This window comes from Tursiops truncatus, chromosome 15, assembly GCF_011762595.2.
Source record: "Tursiops truncatus isolate mTurTru1 chromosome 15, mTurTru1.mat.Y, whole genome shotgun sequence".
Classification (NCBI taxonomy): domain Eukaryota; kingdom Metazoa; phylum Chordata; class Mammalia; order Artiodactyla; family Delphinidae; genus Tursiops; species Tursiops truncatus.
In genome coordinates, this window is record NC_047048.1 from 25730310 (window position 1) to 25742609 (window position 12300).

General features: G+C 46.9%; 1 protein-coding gene across 6 annotated transcripts in view; it reads left to right on the forward strand.

The window, feature by feature from the left end:
• PDXDC1 (pyridoxal dependent decarboxylase domain containing 1) overlaps positions 1-12300 on the forward strand; it is a 50974-nt gene that overhangs the window by 34081 nt on the left and 4593 nt on the right. For 5 of the 6 annotated variants that reach the window (XR_012326099.1, XM_019928651.3, XM_019928654.3 and 2 more), the window contains 8 exons: positions 4004-4067; positions 5789-5877; positions 7337-7442; positions 8906-9077; positions 9679-9797; positions 10067-10188; positions 11167-11259; positions 11348-11444. Coding sequence is in view for 4 of the 6 variants with exons in the window: in XM_019928651.3 (XP_019784210.2) it covers positions 4004-4067; positions 5789-5877; positions 7337-7442; positions 8906-9077; positions 9679-9797; positions 10067-10188; positions 11167-11259; positions 11348-11444 (862 nt within the window). In the remaining 2 variants the exon portion in view is untranslated. Of the gene's footprint in view, positions 1-4003; positions 4068-5788; positions 5878-7336; positions 7443-8905; positions 9078-9678; positions 9798-10066; positions 10193-11166; positions 11260-11347; positions 11445-12300 lie in introns of all 6 variants that reach the window. The other variant, XR_012326100.1, reaches the window with a different exon arrangement.

Consider the following 12300-nt stretch of genomic DNA (forward strand, 5'->3'; position numbering starts at 1 on the left):
TCTCCAGTTGGTTTAGAACATCTTTGTAAGGCCACATATGGCCCAGGCATAACCCTGCTCCCTCCCTCCCTCCAGTGGCTGCTTTACTCAGTAGGGGGCACAGTAACTGGCAAACACCATGAGGCATTGTGGCCTGTCGGTAATCCATCATCATTATCATCATCATCATCATCACAGATGCTGTTTCTGAAATGCTTGCTGTGTAGCATACGTGGTACTAAGTCCCTTACATGCCTATTTCATTTAACCCTCACAAGTCTCCTTTGTACATGCTGTTCCCTGTACCTGAAAACACTGTTCCCCCTAATTCTTCTCATTACTGATTTCTTATCCATCAGATCTTAGTTCAAATATCACCTCTTGAGAGAGGCCTTCCCTGAGCCCCGACCCTACCTAGAGTAACACCCACCACCTTCCATCACTCTCTGGGCTCTGGGTTTTTTCCTTCATTGAACTTATTACTACCTGAAATTGTGGTCTGTATTTGTTTGTTGTCTGTTTTTCCCCTGAAGAAGCCTTGTAAAGGCAAGGACTTTTGCCTGTTTTTTCATGGTTTTATGTCCTGTGCCAAGTATGATACTTGGCATACAGTAGGCACGCAAGTGTGAATAAATATATAGAATCTGTGAATTGGACGCAGTGTTTATTCCCTTTTTACTAGTGAGGAAACTAAGGCACAGATAGGTTGAGTGCGTGCCCAGGCTGCCCAGCGAGGCAGTGGTAGAGCTGGGATGCACACTCAATGCCTGCGAACTTAGTCAGTGGACCATCCCTCTGAGGTCAGTTACAGGAGAATGAATTCCTCCTGCCTCAGGCTCGTTGTGAGGGGGTATATCAGATAATGCATGGGAAAGCAAAATGAAGACTGTCAGGCGCCGTAAGATAGAAGTAATTATTAAGTGTCTTTTGCTCCTCACCACGGTATTAGTCTAGTGCTTTCATAGGTACTGACTCCGGAATCCTCACAGTAAGTCTCTGGGGTAGAGTAGCGTTATCTCCATTTCTTCGGCTCAGATGAGTCGTGTGTCCAGAGTCCCAGAACTAGTATGTGGCAAAGCCAGGACTTGACCCCAGGTTATCACAGAAGAGCTTCTCTGCTGCTCAGCCACTCCCTTCTCCAGGCGTCCATGGCCGCCTTCCTTCCCACCTGGATGGCCCTTCAGGAGCCTCTCCCATCCCAGAAGCACAGGCCCACTGCCCCAGCTCACTGCCTCCAGCACCAAGGCCTTTTCCAGGGCCCGGGGTGGTGCTTGTGCCCCGCTTTATCAGTGCCCAATTCAGTCTCCTCTGCAGCTGCATTCTGATAAGGCTGTTGTTTCACAGGACTCTTATCCAGCACATGGAGTAGATTCTAAAGTCAGCATGTGAGGGGAAACTCTAATATTGTCACTCTTACACCTGAAAATCCCAGAGTGCCTCTGGGGGGCAGTTAACATGGTTTCGTGTTTACGTCTCTGCTGGCTTTTAAGATTTTCCTGGTCCTTAGTGTACTGCCACTTTCACCATGGTATATCTAAGTAAGGATTTTTTTTTTTTTAATCTTGCTTGGGACTTGTGCTAATTGAACCTGAGGATTCTTTTATTTAATCCTGTAAAATTCATTTTTTCAGCTATGACCTCTTTCCCTTTCTCTTCTGGAACACCAGTGAGCTGCATATTGAACCTTGTCATGCCACCTTCCATCAGTCTCTTGGATGCCTCCATCTCTTTGCTGCTTTCTGGTGTAGCCCTTCAGATCCTTCTTGGAGTTCAGTAATTTGCTCTGGAGCTGCATCTAATCTGCCGTTTAACCTATTCACTGCGTTTTAACTTTCAGTGACCTCTTTTTCATTTCAGGATATTCTCTTTAGTTCTTTTTCAAGTTATTCTGTTTTTTAAGCATCTTTAAAAAAAAAAAAAAGATTTCTGGTCCTTCGTTTCTGTTTAAACGCAGTGATCGACGTCTGTTCTGATGGTTGGTTCAGTGTCTCGGTCCTTGGGGCCACAAATTGTCCTCTCAGCTGTGTCTGCTGACTCTTGCTCCCTGTGTGTGTTGTAATTTTTCTGTTATGAGCTAGATTTTTTTTTCTTTGACTGGCCTAGGTCCATGTATTTATGTTGGTTTCACAGCTTTAGGAGTCTTACACTACAGAGGACATCCCACCCAGGTGCAGAGCACGCCTGACATTTTGATTTCTCGTGAGAGAATTTTTTCTCTCTCTACAGAGCATCAGGCAGAGTTAAGCTTTCTTACTGATCAGTGGGTGGAATTTTTCTCTCTTTTCATGAAGAGTGTTTTTCAAGGGTCCTGGCTTTATGTAAACTCAGCACTATCCCTCACATGGGTTTCAAACCCATGACCTTAGACATTAAAGCGAAGTTCCAGGCCCCATCCGTGCTCCCCTCCCCCCAGCCCCTGTAGCTCAGCTTATACTATTCTTTCTGTTTTCTCTTCTTTCTGGATTCACCTTTTTTTGTGAGCCTAGCAATGGTTTGAACTTCTTTTGGTTATTGGTGACATTTAATCAAGCATTTCAGGTATTTAGAATTGATGACTTAAGTATTAGCTTGATCTACCATGTTGCTGGAACCAGAATTCTATGTATATAACCCTGTACAGGATTTCTTGTGCAGGCTGACATTTGAGACCACTGAGCTCAAAGAAATAAGAAACAAAAGACTATAAAGTCTTGGCACTCAAGTCATTCTGCCTTATCCTGAGAATAGGGGAATGGGTGTAGAATTTTGTCACTTTGTTCCTCTTTACTTATTGGGCTTACTCCGTTCTATATAAATATTAAACCCCTCTAACTTTAAAGGTATTAATAGATTTATTTGTTTATGTGAAAGTTAAAGGAGATAGTACCTATGAAAGCACAGGAATTGGCTCAATAAATAATTGGCAGATTTGAATGTACCTCTTGCTTGATCTGAATCACATCTACTGTCCCTTTGAAAAGCTTAGTAGAGAAGATCTTGCACCAGCTACTTCCTGTCTCTCCGGTTAGCACATCCTGTTGTGGGCCTACGAGTGAGCCATCACTGGCAGAGCCTTGGGAAATGGTTTCAAGACGAGAATTGTAGTACTGGAATTGTTAAATGCTTAGAGATCCTCTCTCCCTTCTCCCGCCTCCCCCCACTTCAAATACCGCAGTCTGTCAAGGGCATTGCCGCTCCCTTTGTGTGCTGACCCCACGGGAAAGCTGACGGCTCACTGTACATTCGTTCAGTGGAGAACATGGACCTAGTGCTGTGCAATCTTAATGCAGTGGACGTCTTCAGCTGTTATGAAATCTGTTAGTGAAGATAGTTGTCTGATGCCTGTCCCGAGTATAAGTACCGCTTCAATGATTTAGAAAAATGTAGCTTCAGTTCTAGACTGTGGTTATCCACATTGCCAGCAGGACTTGCATCCTGCCCAGAGAGTTTTACAGGGTGAGTAGAAAAAGCTCCAGTCAGTCCTGCTTGAGGTGGCGTCACTTCTGGATTCTTGAAAGCTCGGATGCTCGACAGTGATTCTAGTGCCACTTTTTCCTTGCCTTTTTTTATCTTTCACGTTAGACCCATGTTTATCCATAATTATTAAAATTTCCTCCCACTTTTCATTTTCAAGGTATCAGTGTCAGATGTTATAATTCAGCCATGTATTCTCGGGACTGGCTTATAATTATGTCTTAAGAATTTTACTAAACCATTGATTTTTGTTTCTCTAGCAAATGAAATTAACCTTTGAACATTTTTATGTGGTTTTTTGTTGGTGGTGGTGGTGGGGGTGTGTGTGTGTGTGTGTGTGTGTGTGTGTGCGCGCGTGCGTGCGTTTTTTGGCTTGCAGGAAGTTAGTTCCCCGACCAGGGGTTGAACCCAGGCCCAGGCAGTGGAAGCACCGACTCCTAACCACTGGACCACTAGGGATTCCCTTTATATGTTTAAGTGCCAATGTCTGTAGCCTATTTTCCAAGCTCACTGAAATTTTGAAATTTTGAAATTTACTGTTACTTGGTAATAATCAGATTCCATCTTTTAGGTGGAGGATGAGCTCAGTTCGCCAGTGGTGGTGTTCAGATTTTTCCAGGAGTTACCAGGCTCAGGTAGGTGCTTTTAAAAAGGGGGTTATTTTTCTCTCTGTGTTTAAGGGCTTTGAATTTTAAACCACTTCAAGTTAACTAAATAATCCAAAATATTTTGATTGCTAGAATCTTATCATCATTTCAAAAAAAAACTCAATAATGTTCACAAGAACTCCAGACCTATTTGCCTTAGCATTTTCCTGACAGTTTCCTATGATTAAACCAGTGTTTTCCAAACACCAGTCCCTGGACTAGTGCTGGAATGAATGAGAGAGAGTCCCTTGAAAATAGAGCTGGGGGCCCTCCTTCCTGAGCATTTTGACTCAGTAAGCTGGATCTAGGAATCTCTATCTTTAAAGAATGTCCCAAGTGCCCCCTACCCAGTCCAGGGCTCTGTTATCTTTCACCTGACAGCCACGGTCCCCTCTCACCTGACCTCTCACTTCCATACATTCCACACGCTCCATTCCGGGCCGCTCTCCACATCCTGCCACCTCCCTGCCCAGAAGCCTGCGTACCTTCCGTTCCAGATGGAAGGCCTGCGGGTCCTAGCCCTCGCCTTCCCCTCCGACTTCCTCTTCCTGCTCACTGTTCTTCAGTCAGACTGGTCTTCTCTGAGTCTCTAGAACACTCCACCGTCTCCTAGAGCAGGACCTCTGCACTGCTGTCCCCCTCGCTCTCGCTCTTCTGGCTCCTTCTCACCATTCAGGTCCCTGCAGCGTCCACCTCCTCATGGAGGTCCTCCCTGCCTGTCCTGTCCAAGGTGACTCCCTCACATTATATCAGAGCTCCCGCCTTCTTTCAAGGCCCTAACAACAGTGTATGGTGATTTCATTTCATTTCCTTATGCTACTTCTTCAATAGAAGGTAAGCACCACCCTGACAAAAACCTTGTCTGCCTCATATCATAACCCCGTGCCCAGCACAGTGCCTGGCACAAGCAGGCACCTCAACCGTTTAACAAAAGGAAGCCAGTTGTGTTTTGAGGCCTGGTGTGCTGCTGGGTTTCTGACTTCCCTGCACGGTGCTCAGTGCTGGTAGACTGGTTGGTAACTTATAATTTTATGCTTTGATTTTCCCTCAAAATTCCTTGAAAGAAAAACTTTTTAAATGAAATTAAGAATTCTATTTGTGAGAATATATTCAAATGTATTTTTCATGAGAAAAAAAGTGAAAGCTTTAAACCCTCTGTAACATATATATTTTTTTAAAATTTTAATTGTGGTTAAAAAAACATAAATTTACCACCTTAACCATTTTAAAGTGTACAGTTCAATAGTGTTAAATATATTCACATCATTGGACAACAGCTCTCCAGAATTTTTTCGTCTTGCAAAACTGAAACTTCATACCCATTAAACACTAACTCCCATTCCCCCTTCCCCCCAGCCCCTGGCACCCACCATTCTACTCTCTGTCTCTCTGAATTAGACAGCTTTACTTCATGTAAGTGGAATCATACAGTGCTTGTCTTTTTGTGGCTGGCTTATTTCATTTAGCATGACACCTTCAGGGTACATTGTGTTGAGCATGTGACAGACTTCCCTTACTTCTTGCGGCTGTGTGTACTCCGTTGTATGTATGTGCCATTTTGTTCATTCGTGGTGAGATACACATTTGATTTCCGGTTGAGACATTTCTCTCAGGTTAACGTTGGGAGCTAAGTGAAACGGGGTTGGAGGGGTGTTGTGTAGTTAGCTGTGTTTCTGGGAGGCGAATCCCCTCTCTGTGTTGTGTGTCAGATCCAGGACTTAATGCCATCCCAGCGCCCAACATGGCCCCGTCAGCAGTCAGCCAGGAGAGGCACTCCTGCGACTCACTGAACCGCTGGGTAAGATCAGCTGTCACGTGCCCTTTATTCTGCGTCCTGGATGGTTGGGATAATACATGGTCCTGTCTGGGAAATCAGAAACCCACAGGGGAGCCTCTTGTGAAGGCGCGGGGCTTCGTCCTGGGCTTCTTAAGCAGACCACAGCCCCACGTGCTGCACGACTTCCAGCAGGTCCTGTCAACATTGTTCCCGCCGGTTCCTCACGGGACTGTTTCCCTGCTGCTGTGTAAGGCTGAACAACAACATGCAAGACGTGGCCTGCGGTGCAGCCACTTTGGAGCTCTGGTGATACCAGAAGCACATGAGCCAGACCCTTGCACGCCTCTGGCAGTCTGGCGACATGGATCAAGAGCATTATGCTTTGGCTTCTTTTTGACACTGAAATCATACCTCCTGGATTTGAGTATAAAGAATATTCTAAACGATGTAAAGATGTTCACTAGAGCAGTACCAATCCTAGCAAAACACTGGAGAAGCCCTCAGTGGTTAGGACTCCGCGCTTCCACTGCAGGGGGCGAGGGTTAGATCCGTGGTCGGGGAACTAAGGTCCTACAAGCTGCACGGCTCAGCCTAAAAAGACACAAAACAAAACAAAAAACATTGGACATGCCTAACCTAGGGGTTTTGGTGAATAAATTATGGTACATCCACACAGTGACATTCAGAACAGCCAGTATAAACCACATAGCTGCATGTTTACGGCAGAGGGGAAATGGTCATTGTAAATTATGTGAAAAAATGCAGATTACTACACAGCATGTAGAATGTCATGTTTTATGACAACAGAAGACACACATACATACACACACACACACACATACACACCCAGAAGATCCGGGGTTGGGGGATGGTTATACCACATGTCAACAGTGTGTGTCTCTCAGTGGTGTATTGTGGGTAAATTTTCTTTTTTTTACTTTACGTGTATTGCCTAGATCTTTCTATAGTGAACTTCTATTTTTGAGTAAGAAAAAAGGTAAAATTTACGGTTTTTAAAAACAAGGTGGTGGGCTTCCCTGGTGGCGCAGTGGTTGAGAATCTGCCTGCCAATGCAGGGGACATGGGTTCGAGCCCTGGTCTGGGAAGATCCCACATGCCGCGGAGCAACTAGGCCCGTGAGCCACAACTACTGAGCCTGCGCCTCTGGAGCCTGTGCTCCGCAACAAGAGAGGCCGCGACAGTGAGAGGCCCGCACACTGCGATGATGAGTGGCCCCCGCTTGCCGCAACTAGAGAAAGCCCTCGCACAGAAACGAAGACCCAACACAGCCAAAAATTAATTAATTAATTAAAAAAAAGGAAAAAAAACAAGGTACCATAAGTATTCAAAGAAAATCAAAGGTGAAAGGAAACTAGCCTCCAGTAGCCTCTTGGGTCTGGGCTGAGCGGACGAGGGCAGGTCCAGAGACACTGGATTCCCTCCTTGCGGGAGTGTGTTCATTCTGCCCCTTTCCCTGCAGCTGGGAGAACAGCTGAAGCAGCTGGTGCCCGCGAGTGGCCTCACGGTCATGGATCTGGAGGTGGAGGGCACGTGCGTGCGGTTCAGCCCCCTGACTACCGCGGCAGGTAACCAGTCTTCGTGGGTCGCCGTCGCTGTTCTGGGAGCACCAGTGCTGTGTCTGTCGAAGTCCAGGCTGTGATATTCTCTTCTCTCCCTGGAGAGGCTTTTCCTTTTCCTTTGGGCTGAGTTTAGGTAGATTAACCTTCCGGGGTAACTTCTCAGAGAGACCTCTGAAGTCAATTGAATTCCTGTGTTTTGATGTCCTGTGACCCTCTGTTCAGTGGTTCTCAGCCCAGACTGACTTTAGAATCCCTGTGGAGCTCTGAAAACTCCCAGCGCCTCGGCCCCACCTGCAGAGATTCTGGTTGACTGACTGGGTTTACTTGGAGTGGAGCCTGGGCACAATAGGCCAGTGAAGGTCGAGAACCACTGTTGTAGACATTTTAGAGAACTATAGAGCTGAAAGCACGTGGACTTTTGTGACAAAGTCCTGGGGATTCTTGTCCCCTCCTCGGCCATTTCATACCTGTAGGACCTGGAGCAAGTTTCTTATCTCCAGACCTGTTCCCCACCACCTCATAGTGGTGACGTGAAGATTAAACTGTGAGATCATGAATATGAAATAGCTTGGATGGTGGTTGGCGTATTTTATAGTAGGCACTTAAAAATAAGCTGAAAAGAGATGCCTTAAAAATCTGATTGTGCTTTTTTCTGAGACGATTTAAACATTTTCAGAAAATGTTTGATGGTGTTTCATGAGGTGTTTTCAACATTTTTGGAAAGATATTTTCTCAAAAACATCAAAGTGGTGAAGTGCAGGCAACTGTCCTGCACAGAAAAGCCATCGTGAAGATAGCCAGTGGCCTCCAGACCTTCCAGGAGTCTCTGCTCCTGCTATGCAGGGGGCCTAGCCCCAGAGGTTTAGCCTCTGAAACTGGAAAAGCTAGCTGTGGCTACCCCAGGCCACCTACGTTGAGGCTTAGATCATATAAGCATTGGAATCAGCAGAAGTGAGGGTGCAGTGATGTTGCCAAGACTCTTGCATCCCTGAACCCGGAGACCTCTCAGGCTCTGACCTTCAGAAGCCATCATCACCCTGCCCTTCTGCCCCCCACCCTTGCTCCCTGAAACCCCTCTCTTTCTCTCCATGTGAACATAGAGCGAGAACTGTGTGGACACCTCCTTGTTTCTAACCTGTGCTATGATGTTTATAACCTGACTTAAGCAGTCTTTCTGTGAGAAGAATCTGATTTCTATGGTAGGATTTCATTGTGTATTAAATCGGATAGGCTAATTCTTCGGTGTAAGGAAAAAATGTGTCTACACCTGGGCAGCCAGCTATATGATTTTTTAACACGATTCTTCCATATCTGGGTTTAGTGGGGTTTTTTCTTTTTTTAAACTCCTCAGCTCAGCTAATGTGCTATACCTAGAGCTGCTGACTTTCTGACAGTAGAAGTGGGAGCACTGCCCCCTCATTTTTAGCCATTCCTTAAGCGTTTGCCTAACATTCTGTGCACGTGTTCAGTTTTAGGAACTCGGGGAGAGGATGTGGATCAGCTCGTAGCCTGCATCCAGAGCCAGCTGCCAGTCCTGACCTGTACACTACAGCTGCGAGAGGAGTTCAAGCAGGAGGTGATGGGAACAGCAGGTCTCTTATACGTTGATGACCCAAACTGGCCTGGAATAGGGGTTGTCAGGTACGGTGTAAAGACCGTGGGTGGGTCATTTTGTGAACCAGCTTAGAAATCTAAGATGACTGCGTGGAGTGACAGTGTTCATGTCTGATGAAAGTTCATCTAGATGTGCTGGGCATTTACAAGAGCACAGCGGGCAGGCGGCCCAGCGCTCACTGAGTGAAATAGGAGTTGCTGTGTTCTTTCTGTGCCAGCTTGAAAGTTACTAGGAGAACTACGTTGGGTGCACCACTGACGTGCGTACGGAGAACTACAGCCCACTAAGGAGAAGCCAGTTCCCTGTTCCTCTGGTTCAGTGTGTGTCCCTCCTGTGGCCCCTTCGTCCCCTCTCTGGATCAGGGAAGCCTCCTGTTCCTCTTACAAGTGATGGGACTTCCCAGCCTTGCCCCTCCTTCTACATTTCATGCCCCTGGAGACTTGGGCTTCCCTTGGGACTTTCTGGAAAGGTTTGATCTTGAGACCCTCTGAGTGGCTCCTTTGCCCTTTGTCTCATTCCACATCCTTGGTAACTTCCAGTAGCTTCTATTCCACCTGTTATCCTGTGTCTGAAGAGACACTTGATCTTGTAGATTGCTGAAGTACTGTTATGTGATATCGTTTATAGGTATGAACACGCTAATGATGATAAGAGCAGTTTGAAATCGGATCCAGAAGGGGAAAAAATCCATGCTGGACTCCTGAAAAAGTTAAATGAACTGGAATCTGACCTTACATTTAAAATGGGTAATTACTCCTTCTAAAGTCAACTTTGAACTTTGAAAGCTGTTTTCTAACTGGTTTGAAGGGAAATGGTCTCTCTTAGCTATTTAGATCTTCCCAGGGTGATAGAGCCCTCCACCCCTTCTGCAGCCTCTCTGGGTCCCATCTCCTCATTAGATCCACGTCCTCACCCCCTCGGGGAGGCTCTCCTGTGCCTGGTTGCGCTGCTGTACAGGGAGTGGCCCGTGTCTGAGGACTTGGGAACCAAGTCAGTCTGTTGTTTCTGCCCGCAGGCCCTGAGTATAAAAGCATGAAGAGCTGTATTTACATTGGCATGGCAAGTGACGACATAGATGTTTCTGAACTAGTGGAGACCATTGCAGTCACAGCCCGAGAAATCGAGGAAAACTCCAGGGTCTGTAAGACTAATCAGTGTCTCATTCCTTTTCTGGGTTTTCCCTGGGCAATTAGCTGGAGTCACAAAGGAAGAAGCTACCCTTAGCAGTGTCTGTTCATTCGTTCTTTCCCCAAGTTTTTAAAGGCTTCCTGTGAGCCAGGCATTGTGCAGGCATCAGGGATGCCGGTGATGTGATGCGGTCACTGCCTTCAGTGAACTCACAAGCCAGAGTGGGGAAGAGACGCATGTGAGCAACTGAGGTAGTAAATGCTGTGGACAGAAGTTAGGGGAGGCTATGCATTCAGGAAGTTGTGTCCACCTCTGCCCGACAAGGCCAGGGAAGAGTTCCTGATTGGAGCTGGTCCTGAGGCTGGATGGGATGGTGCTTCTGATAACAGAACTTTCCGCCAGTAATAGACCTGCTTCTCTTGGCCAGTTGGCACGGAGGACCAGGCTTGTCAGACTTACAGGACGCTCTCCACACCAGATATGCGAGTCACTAGAAATTACTCAAAAGGAGAGAAAAGGGACCAAAGCAAGACTGGTCTGAGAGGAGGCAGAAACCTGTGTCATGTGATTCACTTTTGGTAGTAGGGGTGCGGAAGAGAAGGGAGTTTGAAATGAAGCCTAGGAGCCAACTTTTTTCATTCTTGGGTGGACTTCTTGAAGTTTCTTCCAAACCCGCCTATATTACTTCTGCCTCTGTCTCCATGAATGTTGAGAGTCATGTCTGTTTTCTATTGATATGACATTCAGATCACAGGGACAGTTATTGCTGTTCCCTGGCAAATGAGGCTGGTCACCAAGGTACGTCTGCCTAGGCCTCCTTTAACATTTTGACCTCTTCTATTTGACATTCTGTTTTATTTTTACACTGACATTTTAAAGTGCCATTTACTAATATACTTTTGAAAAATGTCCCCAGCGCTATGTTAATAGTTCTAGGCCTTCAGCAAGAAGCTTAGACAAATAATGCCTTTCTTGGTCTTAACACAGCTTCTGGAAAACATGACAGAAGTGGTTCGGAAAGGAATTCAGGAAGCTCAGGTTCAACTGCAGAAGGCAAATGAGGAGCGACTTCTGGAAGAGGTGAGGCTCCAGGGTGGGCTCCCCAGCTGGCCTCAGGCTGGGCACCAGCCTCCACAGGATGGCCTTGAGCAACGGTTATGTTTTGCAGGGGGTGTTACGGCAAATCCCCGTGGTAGGATCCGTGCTGAATTGGTTTTCTCCAGTACAGGCTTCACAAAAGGGAAGAACTTTTAACCTAACGGCAGGTAGGACTCTCTTTCATCTGGAGAGTTTTGCCAGATGATGCCCTGGGATCCCACACTCGTGCTGAGGGTCCTTGTCTGTGTCCCAGGCTTTACACCAAGCACTGGGCCGGGACTCTTGTGAGAGGAGGCGAGATTTGTCTGCCCCTGGGACTCTGTCATCTTCCCTCTCCTGCCCCGACAGCTGAAATAGTACGAAAGCAGGTGCCTGTTGCCCACAGCAGACTCCTCTTGACCTCAACAAGAACGCGTTCACTCAGCTGTTCAGTCCTCCAGACAGTGTGTCTTGGACGTTTTGGTTCAGTGTTCACATTCTGTGCAGTCCTCATTAGTGTTTCGCCCCAGCAGAGAGCTGCTTTTGCCAGGGGCAAGTGAAAGATTATAGTCTGTAGTGCTGAGCCATTTTACTTCAAACCAGGCAACTAGCAAGTATTACCAGTTGCTGGGATTTGGGGAAGATATTGAGCTGCAGGCCCCTCCTTTCCTGTTCTACCAGTGGAATAATTCCCTGAACCTGGGGCCCCTTCCCCAGGAAATGATGACTACACTGTCATATGACAGCAAGGGATAATCTGACACTGAACCCGCCAAACCTTTAGCAAAGAGGCATCCATTCCTTGTTGCTAAAGGACACTTCCCATTGGGGCCTGGCTCCTCAGGCACACTTGGGCCACACTGCTGTCTGGTTGTTTTCACATGTACACAGGACACGTGGGGAGACGAGGCTGAAACACCCCAGCAGGGCCGGGACTCACTCGTGGGCACAGCTGCGAGATGGCTTTGTCGCTTCCCGGCACATGTCAGGAGACCCGGGGCCTCCCCCAGGGCGCCTGCGCCAGGACCTCCCCCCACACACACC